The 19,003-nt window shown below is 40.1% G+C and overlaps 1 protein-coding gene and 1 pseudogene across 1 annotated transcript; one reads left to right on the top strand and one right to left on the bottom strand.

Annotated features, from left to right (window-relative positions):
• Positions 1 to 2,664: 2,664 nt before the first annotated feature.
• Positions 2,665 to 5,352, top strand: LOC119569765 (annotated as a pseudogene).
• Positions 5,353 to 17,357: 12,005 nt separating this feature from the next.
• On the bottom strand, positions 17,358 to 18,617 carry LOC119569766 (the record flags this gene model as incomplete). Its single annotated transcript, XM_037917796.1, is given in 4 exon segments — positions 17,358 to 17,660; positions 17,663 to 17,676; positions 17,929 to 18,060; positions 18,542 to 18,617. Coding segments are annotated over 4 exon segments (380 nt in total), but the record flags the coding sequence as incomplete, so codon positions are not given.
• Between the last annotated feature and the right edge of the window lie 386 nt (positions 18,618 to 19,003).

Below are 19,003 nucleotides of genomic sequence, written 5' to 3'. Positions count from 1 at the left end.
TCACTTGGCCCACTATAAACAAAAACTCGGTTGCCGACTGTGGAACGCCCTCCGTGCCCTTCCTGCGGTGACCATACTTGTGCGGCTCTCTTTGCCTCCTGTCACGTAACGCCCCTTCGCTAGCATCCGCGGCTTCTCTGGTTATTAGAGAGAACTTACGCATATATAGGTGTAATATAATAGATATATATTATATATATATATATATAGATAATAGATATATATATATATATATATGTGTGGGTGTGTGTGTGTGTGTGTGTTTTGTGGTTTTGTGTGTGTTGTGTGTTTGTTTTGGGGTATTAATATCATATATATATATATATATATTTATATATTATAATATATATATATAATATATTCATGCTACCACCACACATACACACACATATATATATATATATAGAATAATTATATATATATATATATATAATATATATATAATATTATAATATATCTATATATGTATATATATATATATTATATATAGGATATATATATAATATATATCTATAGATATATATATAATATGGTGTGTGGGTGTGTGTGTGTGGTGTGTGTGTGCGCTTGTGATGTGTGTTGCGCAAGGTTTGTTTATATTTGTTTCGTCAAACGTTATAACCCTTCGCTGCAGCACGACTTTTGTTTTGACGTCTCGTTACAATTCCTGTTTTCACTACTAAACCGTTCTTGTTCAGAAAGGCTGCTGATCAGCATCATTTAAATACATTTCCGAGAACCTGCGGCTGCTACGAACCGCGTCAGTTCCTAGAGATTTTTTCTGACCAGCTGTTGCCTCTTAGTTTGCTTCTAGAATCCTGTTTTGCAGCGATCTCTCCGCTTTTTGTGTGTGGAACTTCGAACCGAGTCACGTCGTCAGAGGGATGGTAGTTTCCGACGGACTCACTTTATATATAATATCTGTATCTATCTATTATCTATCTGTCAATAATATGTAAAGTTGCGTATGTATATATATCCAGGTAATACGTATATACACATATTCATTTGTAGCTCTGTGCGTATTTGTGTGTTGTGTTTGTGTGTGTGTTTATTGTTTGGTGTGATGTGTGGTATAAATATGGGTGTGTGGGTGTGTGTGTGTGGTTGTGTGGTGTGTGTGTTTTGTGTGTATGTGTGTGTATAATATGTGTGTGTGTGTTGTTTGTGTGTGTTTGGTGTGTGTGTCTGTGTGGTGGGGGTACTCATTCTTAAAATGCATACATAATAGATATACATATTATATACACATAGACACACACACATCACATACATATATATATATATATATATATATATATATATAAGATATATATATATATATATATATTACATACATATATAACAGATACCCTAATGCATACAGAATATACACATATTTACATATATATCCATTGACCATCGCGCGTCATACATGGATATACATATATACATACAGATAGAGAATGTGTTGTACGGGTGCGTGGGCGTGTGCGTGTCGTGCAGTGTGTGTAAGTTGTTCTGTGTGTTTGTGTGTGGGTGGTGTGGTGTGTGTGTGTGTTTGTGTGTGTGTGTGTGCATCCTCTACTGCGTGTATATATATCATACATAGACATATGTTATATATTTAATATATAGTATATATATAATATATATATATATAGTATCATATATATATGTGTGTGTGTGTGGTGTTGTGTGTGTTGGTGTGTGTGTGTGTGTGGTTGTGTTTTTGGGGGGGTGTGACAACATATTTTATTTTATGCCACAGGCACATATTTCATTCATATATATAGACGGGAGGGGGTATATTGTACTTTATACACACACACACACACACACACCACACACACACTGCACCCCACACCCATATATTATATATATATATAATAATATAAGGGACATATCTAAATATATATATATATATATGTATATATATTATATACCATACATATATTAACATATATAATAGATTATATATATCTATATTATATGATCGATATATATATATATATCGATCTATATACATATATTGTGTGTGTGTGTGTGTGTTGTGGTGTGTGTGTGTGTTGTGTTTGTGTGTGATGTGTGTGTGTCTACATATGTTATGTTATAATAGATGCTGTGAATATAAATATATATATATATATATATATACTATATATATTATATATATATATATATTATATATATATTAGATATATATGCATATACATGTGTGCGATAATATTCTATAATAGACATACATACTACATAATCCATAGATATATATTATATCTCATATATATAATATATCTATATATATATATCGATGTACATATATATATATATATATATTATTATATATATATATAAACATATGTATATCTACTATATAAATAGATATATATATATTATATAGATATATATTATCTAACTAGTATCTATATATATATATACTATCTCTATGTATGTATGTGTATACTATGTATGTGTTTGTATCTGGATGTGTGTGTGTATATGTAAGGTGTATTGGTACATATATCCATATAATATACATACATATATATCCATATGTTTGTTGTGTGGTTGTGTGGGTGTGTGTGTGGGGTGTGTGTGGTGTGTGTATATATATACATAGATATTCATACATATATCATGTGTGTGTGTGCGTCCAGGCCTCACTCGCGCCGTTTCTTCCGCAGGATGAATTCCCTCATGCTGTTCGCGCCGTGGCACTGGCCTGCCTCGCACCCAGACGTCCTCGTTGTTCCGATTCCCAGTAGCCCACCACGTTACCACCGCCGCCGCCACCACCTCCGTCACCGGGCCCGGCTCGCTCGCGGCCGGCGCAGCTGTTGCCAGCTGCGGGCGTGAACCGGTCTGGCTCTTTCGGCTCTCCTGGCGTCGCGAGGTGAGGCCTCTTGTTATTGCCATGCACCCACGTAAGTGTAAACAGAGTGAATACACACCCCGCCCATGCAGATACCGCACACCATTCCGATCCAGACTTCCCACATAAACACCTGCACACCACACCCACACACATGTATATATATGATATTAGATATATAGATTATATATATATATATAATATATATTATATATTATTATCTATATATATATATATATATATATTATGTACTGATAGTAGGTTAAATAGTGAATATAATAATAGATATACTATAATATTTATACATATTAGGTAATATATATATATAGATAATATATATAGATATACATATATATGATAATAATATATATATATATATAGTCATATATATATATTTGTTTTGGTGTGTGTGTGGTGTGTGTGTGTGTGTGTTGTGTTTAGGAATTGTGTGTATCATATGTGTATGTAATACTTTGTATCGTACATCAATGTGTATATGTGTGTGGTGTTTGTTGTGTGTGTGTGTGTGTGTATGTGAATGTGTATGGATGCATGCATTATATATTTATGTATGTATGGAGGTATATATATATATTATATATCGAGAGATATATATATCTTACATATATGGTACATATGATCATATATAACCTATATATACCTAACTATGCAGCTTTATATGTGGTGTGTAGCGAAATAAAAAATACACATATATGTATATGGTGTATATATTTATATATTAAGACACGGAGATTTCCTTCCCTTCCGCCATGTAGCGATGTAACACGTTGACCGACAAATGCGGATAAATACGTTTGCTCGTTTGTTAGACTTATTGCTCTCGAGCAGCGACATATGGCTATGGCAACACAGCCATGGTCACTGAGCCAATACCATATATACTTTAGCACGGCCCACGGCGGCATTTCGAAAAAAGACAGCGCTCTGCCAGTTCCACGCTTTTCTGTCAGAAGCATATTCCCTCCACCAGTTATCCTTTGTTGCAGGTCGAGACGAAGAACCATCCTACCAAGCCCCCGCACCCTCATACCATCGTCGTAGGAGGGATGCCGATGAGGAGAAGTAAGCGCCCTTAAAGGACCTGTATTTATAATTAAATTCCTGTCTTCAGGTTGTATTTCAAAGCAAACAGCCTAAGTCGAGGTGGAAATAAATGCCATATATTTTAAGTTTATCCTGAAGGAATGATATTAACAATACAGGCATTAAAGCTAATAGTTGCTTAACTTACATATTTTATCTTTACTGTAGATGAATGCCTATCAAACCTTTCAGTCCAGTATAACAGTCACATGCTATCATTAAACTTCTCATCAAGAACAAACTCAAGCAAACGACCGGACAGCCAACACAAAACCTCCGCGTTTTAGTTGTCTTTATGTTTATAAATGTCTATCACACTTATTAGCCCGTGCCAACCGCATATTATTACCCACTCAACCCACTCACTACCTAACAAGCCAAATAGTCACCCAGCCCACTAACCAACCAACGAACCAAGCAACTAGCATATAATGGCTAAATCCTTTCGCTGTCAACCAGGGTGGCGGAGATGTTCGCTATGGTCGCCAAGATGGACACTCACGGCTGCGGGATGAGGCTCGTGTGCCAGCTCTATCAGAAGTCCCCCCAGAGCCTCACTCTCAGGGAGAAGGCCATCAGACTGCTCATTGGGTAAGGCTCGGAAAGGCCTTGAAGGACCAATTCCGCTCTCTCTCTTTTAGCGAAATAGAAATGATAAACCTTATCGATACATGCATGGTCCACTAAGAAGTGGGGATCATGATACTTCCTAGATACTGTATTAACGAACTAGCACGAGCATCTTTATCCGCACGCGCGGAGAGCGATCGCTCTCGACCTCCTTTCCCGACAGAGCAACTCGCTCAGTTAAATCCCTCTCACTGCTGTCGCTCCTCCTTCCAGCGAGAAGCCTGAGCCAGTGCCCCCCAAGGAGTCGAAGGAGCCGCGCGCCCTCTACCAGTCCGCAGCCGTCTTCGGAGTTAGAAATGAGAACTGCCTCGAGATCTATCACATGTGTCCCCTCACCAACGAAGAAGTTATGCAGTACCTCAACACTCTCGACCTTGAGCTCAAGTGAATGATGTTTGTCTAACATTTTCTGTTATATCCTTTTTCGTTTCTAAATTAATTTCATTATCACCATCGTTATTACTACTCTAACTTATGCAAGATTTTTTACACCCGCTTTGGCACAATTTCGCCTTACTGGGTTTTCATAGAAAGGCTTTTCGTTTATTAGTTAAATGTTTTATCGGGTTTTAGTCTGTTTTTTAGCTTTAAATCTACCTCGATTAGCAAAACTTCACTACACAATGGTATTGAGTTAAGACTAAAGTGTTTTATATACATTCTGACAAACGAATTCGCAAAAGAAACGTGTACTGCTACTATCAGTGGGTGCGAAGTTTGTGCTTGCTACTCCTCCTTACAACTAACTCGCAACTGCTTGTTTACATTCAAGCTTGTCATTTTTCTTTGTTGCTGGAGCCCTCTCAAGTGAGCAGCCTTGTTGGTGAAGGCAGAACCTCAGCGAATATATTTTTCTACGTTTTTGTGTTTTTAAATAAAGATATAAAAATCTTTTACATCTATTACCTATCCCTAGTGACCTTAAATATATGTTTCCTTATACTAATTAGATACGTGACCGAATCTCTGTATGTGTGTATGTGTGTGTATGTGTGTGTATGTGTGTGTGTGTGTGTGTGTGTGTGTGTGTGTGTGTGTGTGATATATATATATATATATATATATATATATATATATATATATATATATATATATATATATATACAGTGTCGCTAAAGCCACTATATACTAATAAATTTTAAAAAATACACAAGAAACCAAGTTTATTCATGTTTTTAGCATCAACAAGGGGGTCAGTGCAACTTTACTTGCTAGACTTGCTATCACGTTTCAGCACCTTGAAGACTAGCTGTATACCCCTACGTGAGTACCTCCATTTTTGATAACCTTCGACCGATCCATCAGTCAAGAAACTTGATATTCAGGAATCTCTCACGAATCTAGCAACGTGGGGAGGGGCTCCATCTTATTTTAAAAAGACATCAGAAGGCCACATTCGCTTGAAGTTGTGGCACAGTAGACTCCTGCAACGTCTCCAGGTAATTTTCCCCTGTAAGAGTAGTCGTGTCATCGTTCATGCTCGAGATTTTTGCTGTGTTTGGTTTCCCCTAAATTCGACAGTTGTGTCGGTGTACCCTACCAGAGAAAGGAAGATAGACTCGTCGCCGCACCATAAGAGATGAGGGTCTTTTGGTAATGGTGGGGGATTTGATTCACATTTCCACACGAGCACCAAAATCTTCTACTTGAAGATTATTGTTTGAACAACGTGAATTCGGTTGGGGAAGCAGCCTCTTCACTCTTCGAGGCTTCAGCTGAATCGAGTTTTTTTGAGGTTCCAGTGCAATCCTCCGATGGACTTTCCCTTCTTTGTGCGAATGCTTGCTCCTGGAGTTCGGTGTTTTCATTAGTGGTGGCAGTAGTAGGTCTTCTGCTGTGGGGTTTTTGCAAAGAACAGATCCTGTTTTGAGATTGATTGATTGATTATTTAAAATTATCTCCCGCGCCCAAACAGCTAAGGTCATTACGGCGAATACCTTGTTAACTAAAAATATTAAAATGTTTAAAACTTTAAAAATCTATCAATAAATATCTTACAAATAACAATAAATAAATTTAAAAAATAAAAGCAAAAAATATTATGCTCTAATTTGTAAAAAAATTATTGCATGAACATTATGCATAATTAAGTTTTATTAAAAAATATTAGTTCCCTAAGGAAACTAATAAGACCCTCTATGTCACAATCCTCCCCCAATACATTTTTCAGTGAAACATGGGGGAGACAAGTACATACGTCTTTGGTCTGAGAATGTTGCACATCTTTCCACTACATGTGCGATCGTTAATGGCTCTTGGCATCCTTCACAAAGTGCTTGACTTTTAGCCATCATGGGCCCATGAGTCAGTCTTGTGTGCCCGTTCTTAGTCTTGTTAATACAACTTCCACTTTTCGGTTGGGATGGATGCTAGCCCGCCCAACTCCCAAGGTCTCTCTAATGTCTCGCAGTTTGTTTCTGGAGGTATGCCTCCATTGTTCCCTCCTTTATCACGAAAACAACTTCTGATGCGGGGTTTTTCAGGTCGGTGTGTGGGAAGGAAAACGAGCATCACAAGGCTGAGCAGCAGCTGCCTTGGCCTTCTGATCAGCTCGCTCATTCCCCACTGATACCAACCCATGCGCTGGCACCCAACATAGAGTTATCTTTTTACGTTTTGACATAGTGCAAGCCAATCTTGAACCTTCCTCACTACTGGATGTGATGAGTTTAAGCTCTTATTGCTTGCAAGGCACTACAAAAAGTCACAATATATCACAACAGAATGGTTCGTAAGATCTCTAGTCATCTTAACTGCTGTAAGGTGGCATGTAACTCTGCAGTGAAGATTGAGGCTGCTAGAGAAAGACTGCCAATGCGGGTCTTCCTTCTGCTCACTGCTGCAAAACCACGCCATTTTCAGATTTCGAACCACCTGTATAAATTGCATCTGACCCTTTGGGTATTTAGAAATGTGCTGAAGAAATTTCTCTCGGACTTCTGCTTCGGATCTCTCCCCTTTCCCAATTCCGACTAAATCCAGCTCGACTTGATTAGTCCAAGGCGGAAATTGGGGAATTCCAACAGCCAAAAACCTTAGAGAGATTTAAATTAAGATCTTCCACAAGATTCCTCATTCTCCTACCATAGGATCGGCTATCCTCAAGGGGTTGAAAACCAATCTGGATGTAGGAATCCTGGAATCCTTTGTAGTCTCGTGTAGTAAATCAGGTTCATGTATTCTCGGTGTAATGAAAGAGGGGGTTTTCTCCACTCTCAGCATACAGGGACCCCACAGGTGAAGACCTGAAAGCCCATTACAGATTCTGAGAGCTTCATTATGAACCGAGTCTAACATCCGTAGAACAGTGAATGTAGATGAATAAGCTTCACATCCATAATAAAGCTTACTACGAATAAGTGCTCGGTAAAACCGCAAAAGCGTTGTGCGGTCTGCCCCCCAAAGATAGATGTGAAAGAACCCGCAAAGTACTATTGCTTTTGTAGCCTTTACTTTCAACTGTTTGATGTGAGGAAACCTATGTAACCTTGAGTCAAAAATTAGACCCAAGTACTTCACCTCTTGGACAAATTGCAGTGGGTTTGCTCCTAAATAGAGGGAAGGATGGAATTTCCCTCGTTTTTTGGAAATGCATAGCCATGGTCTTGCTTGGGAAAATTTGAAACCATGATATGTTGTCCACTGAAACAACCTGTTTTTATTGCAGCCTGCTGTGTCCTTGCACTTTGCTGTAAGCTTCCTCCTGAGCAGTACAGTGTAAATTCATCCACTACAGATTACATGAGACAGAATTTGGAACAACCTTTAACAACGTCATTTATAGCAATGGCAAACAGGGTCACACTTAAGACACTCCCTTGTGGGACCCCTTCCAGCTGATCTTCCAGGTTAGAGAAACTGTTTCCCACCCGAATTTTAAAATTTTCCCTGTTAGCAAGGGAGTTTTGTATGAAGGTAGGTAATGCTCCTCTTAAACCAATGTCTACAACTTCTTGAGTATGCCATGTTTCCAAGTAGTATCATAAGCCTTTTCAAGGTAAAAGAAGACTGCTAACATGTGACGTCGCTGTGCGAAGGAATTCTGTATAGCAGTTTCCATCCTTACAAGTGCATCTGTGGTCGATCTCAATTTTTCTAAACCCATATTGATATGGAGTCACCACGTTTTTCCTTTTCTAGCAGCCATGTCAACCTGAAGTTTACCATTTTCTCCATCAGCTTGCAGATACAACTGGGGAGGGAAATTGGTCTGTAATTTTCCCGGTGGGAAGCATCCTTGCCAGGTTTAGGGACAGGAATGATTATAGACTCTTTCCATGTGGATGGCACTGTACCCTCCCTATATATCCTATTGAATAGGTCCAACAAGAACTTCTGGGAGCTCTCTGGTAAGTGAGATATCATTTGGTATGGAATATCGTCACTTCCTGGGGCAGTCTTACGGCAGAGCTTTCAAAGCAGATTCCATCTCCTTGCGTAAAAATGGCAAGTTGTATGGAATTTCTGCTGCAGTCCTACTGAAGAACGACACTGAGTGTCGTTCCTGTTCTGCCCGAAGAGTGGAGAATCGGGCAGTGTAAGATGCTCCAGAGGAGATCTCTGCCATGGATTTAGCTAGCTCATTAGCAACATCTTTTTTATCTGTTATGATTATGCAATCAATCTTCAAAACAGGTGGTGACAGTGATGTGCTCTTTCCAGCAATCTTACGCACCTTGTCCCATACCCCTACTAAGGGGGTCCCGGAGTTAATCAAGGAGACATACTGTCCCCCATGACGTCCGTCTGGGGCCCCCTTTAGCACTCGCCTGGCAATGGCTCGGGTCTTTTTGTAATGGATCAAAGGGTTTCATCACTGGGGCGTCGTTTCAACTGCCTTAATGCAGCTTTTCTTGCTCTGACAGCTTGTTGGCATTCATCAGACCACCATGGTAAACCCGGGGTCGACGGTAATTTCCCGCTACTTTTGGGATGGATGCTTCTGCTGCAAGGTGAATTCGTGATGTGAAGTGATTAACAGCATCTTTAACACACTGGAATCATTCACAGATCCCCTGCAATACTGCAGTTGATCTAAAAAAATTCCAGTCCGCTGTTCAAGTCGCCATCTCTGCACTCCATTGGCTGGAAATACCATTCACCTCCTCCAAAAGTATTGGAAAATGGTCGCTTCCATGTAAGTCTTCCATAACCTGCCAAGTGAAATTCATCTGTGAATCAGGTGAGACAATTGACAGGTCTATATTGGAGAATGGTCCCAGTTTGAATTTGGATTTGTGTGGGAGTGTCCAAATGTTCATAAAACTGCATCTAGTCTTAGGAGCAAGGACGCCAAGGCCCTTCCTCGAGGTTGCACAAAGTGTCTCCCCCGAGGTGATGCCGACCATTGAAATCTCCCAAGAGTAGAAATGGATGTGGCAACTGCCCAAGTAGATCTTCCAAATCATTTTATGTTGAGATTATGTGGGGGGAAGGTAGATAGATGCAACAGTATAAGGTCGTGTCAAGCCTATTCTCACGCCTTCACCTGCAGTGTTTTTCTGCAGGTGGATGGCCTGGAAAAGGAATATCCTGGGCGTACTATTTCTGCTACTCCCCCATGGGGTCCCCTTGTCCCCAAAAATCCCATAATGGGCTTGAATTTGGAGTCCTCCAGGGAATCGGATGATTTTTCCCCGGGCATAATCTCTTGTAGGCATACACAAACTGGGTTACATGAAGCTATCAGATGTTGCAGTTCTTCCCATTTTGCATGAATTCCCTGACAGTTCCATTGGATTAGGGTATCCAGTTCTTTAATCCTGTTTTGAGAAAAACCCTGGATTTCGTAATTGTGCTCCACACTGAATCCCTGTGACTCGCCATGAACTGCAGTGTGGGACTGAAAACATCTTGCCAGGGGGCCATTTGGCAATGCTGCTCCAGTTCCCGAGCCATTGGTCCCGGGAATGATATGATTACAAAACTGCAAATGTAATGACCATTCTGAGCATGGCATAGTTTTGATTTTGTCTAATCTTAATTTTATTTCATAACCAATTTCTGCATTCATTTCACTATAGGGAGGAACAGTATAATTTGTGAGTGAGAAAAATATCGTGTAAAGGGGGGGGGGTATATATATATTATTTATCTATTTATTTATTTTTTTATTTTTTTTATTTTTTTCGTGCTCGATTGTTTTGGAGGCTTGGCGTGGCCAGCCGGCCGGCTCTTCACTATCTTCTCTTTCGGCCTTCAAAGGGAGCAGCCGCCCCTTAATCCTGGAAGATTTTTAATGCGTTTAGGAAATTCGGTATCAGCTCTCTTATTCCGGCGCTCGCAGAGACCAAAACGAGCAGCTTGACGCAGTGAACAGAGCAGTTATTGTACGTGTGTGTGTGTGCTTGCACACACACACACGCACACACACACACACACACACACACACACACACACACATACACACATACACACACACACACACACACACACACACACATATATATGTGTATATATATACATATATATGTATATGATATACATATGTTTGGGTCTATATTTATATACATAAATATATTTGTATATATATGATATATATGTGTGTATGTACATATACATATAACATATACTTACATATATATATATATATATATATATATATATATATTTTATATATATATATATATATATATATATGAGTGTGTGTATATATATATATATATATATATATATATATATATATATATATATATATATATATATATATATATATGTATATTGTATATATATGTAAGTATATGTATATATATATATATATATACATATATATGTATATATATATATATATGTGTGTGTATAAATCCTGGTATATAAATGGAAATATAAATGTATGTATATATATGTATATATATATATATATATATATATATATATATATATATATATATATATAACACATATATATGTGTGTGTGTGTGTGTGTGTGTGTGTGTGTATGTGTGTATGTGTGTGTGTGTGTGTGTGTGTGTGTGTGTGTGTGTGCGTGTGTGTGTGTGCAAGCACACACACACACGTACAATAACTGCTCTGTTCACTGCGTCAAGCTGCTCGTTTTGGTCTCTGCGAGCGCCGGAATAAGAGAGCTGATACCGAATTTCCTAAACGCATTAAATCTTCCAGGATTAAGGGGCGGCTGCTCCCTTTGAAGGCCGAAAGAGAAGATAGTGAAGAGCCGGCCGGCTGGCCACGCCAAGCCTCCAGAACAATTCGAGCACGAAAAAAATAAAAAAATAAAAAAATAAATAAATAGATAAATAAATATATATATCCCCCCCCCTTTACACGATATTTTTCTCACTCACAATATTATACTGTTCCTCCCTATAGTGAAATGAATGCAGAAATTGGTTATGAAAATAAAATTAAGATTAGCACACAAATCAAAACTATGCCATGACTCAGAATGGTCATTACATTTGCAGTTTTGTAATCATATCATTCCCTGACCCATGGCTCGGGAACTGGAGCAGCATTGCCAAATGGCCCCCTGGCAAGATGTTTTCAGTCCCACACTGCAGTTCATGGCGAGTCACACGGATTCAGTGTGGAGCACAATTTACGAAATCCATGGTTTCTCAAAACAGGATTAAAGAACTGGATACCCTAATCCAATGGAACTGTCAGGGAATTCATGCAAAATGGGAAGAACTGCAACATCTGATAGCTTCATGTAACCCAGTTTGTGTATGCCTACAAGAGATTATGACCAGGGAAAATCATCCGATTTCCCTGAGAGGACTCCAAATTCAAGCCCATTATGGGACTTTTGACAATGGACCCCATGGAGGAGTAGCAGTAATAGTACGTCAGGATATTCCTTTCCAGGCCATCCACCTGCAGACAACACTGCAGGTGAAGGCTGTGAGAATAGGCTTGACACGACCTTATACTGTTGCATCTATCTACCTTCCTCCACATAATCTCAACATAAATGATTTGGAAGATCTACTTGGGCAGTTGCCACATCCATTTCTACTCTTGGGAGATTTCAATGGTCGGCATCACCTCTGGGGAGACACTTTGTGCAACCCTCGAGGAAGGGCCTTGGCGTCCTTGCTCCTAAGACTAGATGCAGTTTTATTGAACAGTGACACTCCCACACATTTCCAAATTCAAACTGGGACATTCTCCAATATAGACCTGTCAATTGTCTCACCTGATTCACAGATGAATTTCACTTGGCAGGTTATGGAAGACTTACATGGAAGCGACCATTTTCCAATACTTTTGGAGGAGGTGAATGGTATTCCAGCCAATGGAGTGCAGAGATGGCGACTTGAACATGCGGACTGGAATCTTTTTAGATCAACTGCAGTATTGCATGGATCTGTGAATGATTTCCAGTGTGTTCAAGATGCTGTTAATCACTTCACATCACGAATTCACCTTGCAGCAGAAGCATCCATTCCCAAAAGTAGCGGGCATTACCGTCGACCTCCGGTACCATGGTGGTCTGATGAATGCCAACAAGCTGTCAGAGCAAGAAAAGCTGCATTAAGGCAGTTGAAACGACGCCCCAGTGATGTAACCTTGATCCATTACAAAAAGACCCGAGCCATTGCCAGGCGAGTGCTAAAGGAGGCCAGACGGACGTCATGGAGACAGTATGTCTCCTTGATTAACTCCGGGACCCCCTTAGTATGGGTATGGGACAAGGTGCGTAAGATTGCTGGAAAGAGCACATCACTGTCACCACCTGCTTTGAAGATTGATTGCATAATCATAACAGATAAAAAAGATGTTGCTAATGAGCTAGCTAAATCCATGGCAGAGATCTCCTCTGGAGCATCTTACACTGCCCGATTCTCCACTCTTCGGGCAGAACAGGAACGACACTCAGTGTCGTTCTTCAGTAGGACTGCAGCAGAACTTCCATACAACTTGCCATTTTTACGCAAGGAGATGGACTCTGCTTTGCAGCTCTGCCGTAAGACTGCCCCAGGAAGTGACGATATTCCATACCAAATGATATCTCACTTACCAGAGAGCTCCCAGAAGTTCTTGTTGGACCTATTCAATAGGATATATAGGGAGGGTACAGTGCCATCCACATGGAAAGAGTCTATAATCATTCCTGTCCCTAAACCTGGCAAGGATGCTTCCACACCAGGAAATTACAGACCAATTTCCCTCACCAGTTGTATCTGCAAGCTGATGGAGAAAATGGTAAACTTCAGGTTGACATGGCTGCTAGAAAAGGAAAACGTGGTGACTCCATATCAATATGGGTTTAGAAGATTGAGATCGACCACAGATGCACTTGTAAGGATGGAAACTGCTATACAGAATTCCTTCGCACAGCGACGTCACATGTTAGCAGTCTTTTTTGACCTTGAAAAGGCTTATGATACTACTTGGAAGCATGGCATACTCAAGAAGTTGTATGACATTGGTTTAAGAGGAGCATTACCTACCTTCATACAAAACTCCCTTGCTAACAGGAAATTTAAAGTTCGGGTGGGAAACAGTTTCTCTAACCTGGAAGATCAGCTGGAAGGGGTCCCACAAGGGAGTGTCTTAAGTGTGACCCTGTTTGCCATTGCTATAAATGACGTTGTAAAGGTTGTTCCAAGTTCTGTCTCATGTAATCTGTATGTGGATGAATTTACACTGTACTGCTCAGGAGGAAGCTTACAGCATGTGCAAGGACACATGCAGGCTGCAATAAATCAGGTTGTACAGTGGACAACATATCATGGTTTCAAATTTTCCCCAAGCAAGACCATGGCTATGCATTTCCACAAACGAGGGAAATTCCATCCTTCCCTCTATTTAGGAGCAAACCCACTGCAATTTGTCCAAGAGGTGAAGTACTTGGGTCTAATTTTTGACTCAAGGCTTACATAGGTGCCTCACATCAAACAGTTGAAAGTAAAGGCTACAAAAGCACTTAGTACTTTGCGGGTTCTTTCACATCTATCTTGGGGTGCAGACCGCACAACGCTTCTGCGGTTTTACCGAGCACTTATTCGTAGTAAGCTTGATTATGGATGTGAAGCTTATTCATCTACATTCACTGTTCTACGGATGTTAGACTCGGTTCATAATGAAGCTCTCAGAATCTGTACTGGGGCTTTCAGGTCTTCACCTGTGGAGTCCCTGTATGCTGAGAGTGGAGAACCACCTCTTTCATTACACCGAGAATACATGAACCTGATTTACTACACGAGACTACAAAGGATTCCAGGATCTCCTACATCCAGATTGGTTTTCAACCCCCTTGAGGATAGCCGATCCTATGGTAGGAGAATGAGGAATCTTGTGGAAGATCTTAATTTAAATCTCTCTAAGGTTCTGGCTGTTGGAATTCCCCAATTTCCGCCTTGGACTAATCAAGTCGAGCTGGATTTAGTCGGAATTGGGAAAGGGGAGAGATCCGAAGCAGAAGTCCGAGAGAAATTTCTTCAGCACATTTCTAAATACCAAGGATCAGATGCAATTTATACAGGTGGTTCGAAATCTGAAAATGGCGTGGGTTTTGCAGCAGTGAGCAGAAGGAAGACTGCATCTGGCAGTCTTTCTCTAGCAGCCTCAATCTTCACTGCAGAGTTACATGCCATCCTTACAGCAGTTAAGATGACTAGAGATCTTACGAACCATTCTGTTGTGATATATTGTGACTCTTGTAGTGCCTTGCAAGCAATCAAGAGCTTAAACTCATCACATCCAGTAGTGAGGAAGGTTCAAGATTGGCTTGCACTAATGTCAACACGTAAAAAGATAACTCTATGTTGGGTGCCAGCGCATGTTGGTATCAGTGGGAATGAGCGAGCTGATCAGAAGGCCAAGGCAGCTGCTGCTCAGCCTTGTGATGCTCGTTTTCCTCTCCCACACACCGACCTGAAACCCAGCATCAGAAGTTGTTTTCGTGATAAATGGAGGGAACAATGGAGGCATACCTCCAGAAACAAACTGCGAGACATTAGAGATGACCTTGGCAGTTGGGCGACTAGCATCCATCCCAACCGAAAAGTGGAAGTTGTATTAACAAGGGCTAAGAATCGGGCACACAAGACTGACTCATGGGCCGATGATGGGGTAAAAGTCAAGCACTTTGTGAAGGATGCCAAGAGCCTTAACGATCGCACATGTAGTGGAAAGATGTGCAACATTCTCAGACCATAGACGTATGTACTTGTCTCATCCATGTACACTGAAAAATGTATTGGGGGAGGATTGTGACATAGAAGGTCTTATTAGTTTCCAAAGGAAACTAATAAGAATTATGCATAATGTTCATGCAATAATTTTATACACTTAGAGCATAATATTTATGCTTTGATTTTTAATTTATTTATTGTTATTTGTAAGATATTTATTGATAGATTTTTAAAGTTTTAAACATTTTAATATTTTTAGTTAACAAGGTATTCGCCGCTAATGACCTTAGCTGTTGACGCGGCAGATAATTTTAAATAATCAATCAATCAATCTCAAAACAGGATCTGTTCTTTGCAAACCACACAGCAGAAGAACCTACTACTGCCACCCCTAATGAAAACACCGAACTCCAGGAGCAAGCATTCGCACAAAGACAGGGAAAGTCCATCTGGAGGATTGCACTGGAACTCAACAAAAACTCGATTCAGCTGAAGCCTCGAAGAGTGAAGAGGCTGCTTCCGAACCGAATTCACGTTGTTCAAACAATAATCTTCAAGTAGAAGATTTTGGTGCTCGTGTGGAAATGTGAATCACTCCTCCACCATTACCAAAAGACCCTCATCTCTTATGGTGCGGCGACGAGTCTATCTTCCTTTCTCTGGTAGGGTACACCGACACAACTGTCGAATTTAGGGGAAACCAAACACAGCAAAAATCTCGAGCATGAACGATGACACGACTACTCTTACAGGGGAAAATTACTGGAGACGTTGCAGGAGTCTACTGTGCCACAACTTCAAGCGAATGTGGCCTTCTGATGTCTTTTTAAAATAAGATGGAGCCCCTCCCCACGTTGCTAGATTCGTGAGAGATTCCTGAATATCAAGTTTCTTGACTGATGGATCGGTCGAAGGTTATCAAAAATGGAGGTACTCACGTAGGGGTATACAGCTAGTCTTCAAGGTGCTGAAACGTGATAGCAAGTCTAGCAAGTAAAGTTGCACTGACCCCCTTGTTGATGCTAAAAACATGAATAAACTTGGTTTCTTGTGTATTTTTTAAAATTTATTAGTATATAGTGGCTTTAGCGACACGGGTATATAATATATATATATATATATATTATTATATATATATATATATATATATATATATATATCACACACACACACACCACACACACACACACACACACACACATACACACACATACACACACATACACACATACAGAGATTCGGTCACGTATCTAATTAGTATAAGGAAACATATATTTAAGGTCACTAGGGATAGGTAATAGATGTAAAAAGATTTTTATATCTTTATTTAAAACACAAAAAACGTAGAAAAATATATTCGCTGAGGTTCTGCCTTCACCAACAAGGCTGCTCACTTGAGAGGGGCTCCAGCAACAAAGAAAAATGAACAAGCTTGAATGTAAACAAGCAGTTGCGAGTTAGTTGTAAGGAGGAGTAGCAAGCACAAACTTCGCACCCACTGATAGTAGCAGTACACGTTTCTTTTGCGAATTCGTTTGTCAGAATGTATATAAAACACTTTAGTCTTAACTCAATACCATTGTGTAGTGAAGTTTTGCTAATCGAGGTAGATTTAAAGCTAAAAAACAGACTAAAACCCGATAAAACATTTAACTAATAACGAAAAAGCCTTTCTATGAAAACCCAGTAAGGCGAAATTGTGCCAAAGCGGGTGTAAAAAATCTTGCATAAGTTAGAGTAGTAATAACGATGGTGATAATGAAATTAATTTAGAAACGAAAAAGGATATAACAGAAAATGTTAGACAAACATCATTCACTTGAGCTCAAGGTCGAGAGTGTTGAGGTACTGCATAACTTCTTCGTTGGTGAGGGGACACATGTGATAGATCTCGAGGCAGTTCTCATTTCTAACTCCGAAGACGGCTGCGGACTGGTAGAGGGCGCGCGGCTCCTTCGACTCCTTGGGGGCACTGGCTCAGGCTTCTCGCTGGAAGGAGGAGCGACAGCAGTGAGAGGGATTTAACTGAGCGAGTTGCTCTGTCGGGAAAGGAGGTCGAGAGCGATCGCTCTCCGCGCGTGCGGATAAAGATGCTCGTGCTAGTTCGTTAATACAGTATCTAGGAAGTATCATGATCCCCACTTCTTAGTGGACCATGCATGTATCGATAAGGTTTATCATTTCTATTTCGCTAAAAGAGAGAGAGCGGAATTGGTCCTTCAAGGCCTTTCCGAGCCTTACCCAATGAGCAGTCTGATGGCCTTCTCCCTGAGAGTGAGGCTCTGGGGGGACTTCTGATAGAGCTGGCACACGAGCCTCATCCCGCAGCCGTGAGTGTCCATCTTGGCGACCATAGCGAACATCTCCGCCACCCTGGTTGACAGCGAAAGGATTTAGCCATTATATGCTAGTTGCTTGGGTTTGTTGGTTGGTTAGTGGGCTGGGTGACTATTTGGCTTGTTAGGTAGTGAGTGGGTTGAGTGGGTAATAATATGCGGTTGGCACGGGCTAATAAGTGTGATAGACATTTATAAACATAAAGACAACTAAAACGCGGAGGTTTTGTGTTGGCTGTCCGGTCGTTTGCTTGAGTTTGTTCTTGATGAGAAGTTTAATGATAGCATGTGACTGTTATACTGGACTGAAAGGTTTGATAGGCATTCATCTACAGTAAAGATAAAATATGTAAGTTAAGCAACTATTAGCTTTAATGCCTGTATTGTTAATATCATTCCTTCAGGATAAACTTAAAATATATGGCATTTATTTCCACCTCGACTTAGGCTGTTTGCTTTGAAATACAACCTGAAGACAGGAATTTAATTATAAATACAGGTCCTTTAAGGGCGCTTACTTCTCCTCATCGGCATCCCTCCTACGACGATGGTATGAGGGTGCGGGGGCTTGGTAGGATGGTTCTTCGTCTCGACCTGCAACAAAGGATAACTGGTGGAGGGGAATATGCTTCTGACAGAAAAGCGTGGAACTGGCAGAGCGCTGTCTTTTTTCGAAATGCCGCCGTGGGCCGTGCTAAAGTATATATGGTATTGGCTCAGTGACCATGGCTGTGTTGCCATAGCCATATGTCGCTGCTCGAGAGCAATAAGTCTAACAAACGAGCAAACGTATTTATCCGCATTTTATGTTCACTGTAATCTATACATGCGACGTGAATGCATCTCCGTGTCTTAATATAACATATATACAATATACTTATGTGTATTTTTTTCTTTCTCTACCAAATATAAAAAATGCATATGTATGTATTATTGTATATATATGTAATTTTCTTTTTGTTTTTTTTTTTTTTAAAAAT

This window comes from Penaeus monodon, unplaced genomic scaffold (genome assembly GCF_015228065.2).
Source record: "Penaeus monodon isolate SGIC_2016 unplaced genomic scaffold, NSTDA_Pmon_1 PmonScaffold_1853, whole genome shotgun sequence".
Classification (NCBI taxonomy): Eukaryota; Metazoa; Arthropoda; class Malacostraca; order Decapoda; family Penaeidae; genus Penaeus; species Penaeus monodon.
Note: the sequence above shows the minus strand (reverse complement) of the source record. Positions and strands in the feature narration are given on the sequence as shown.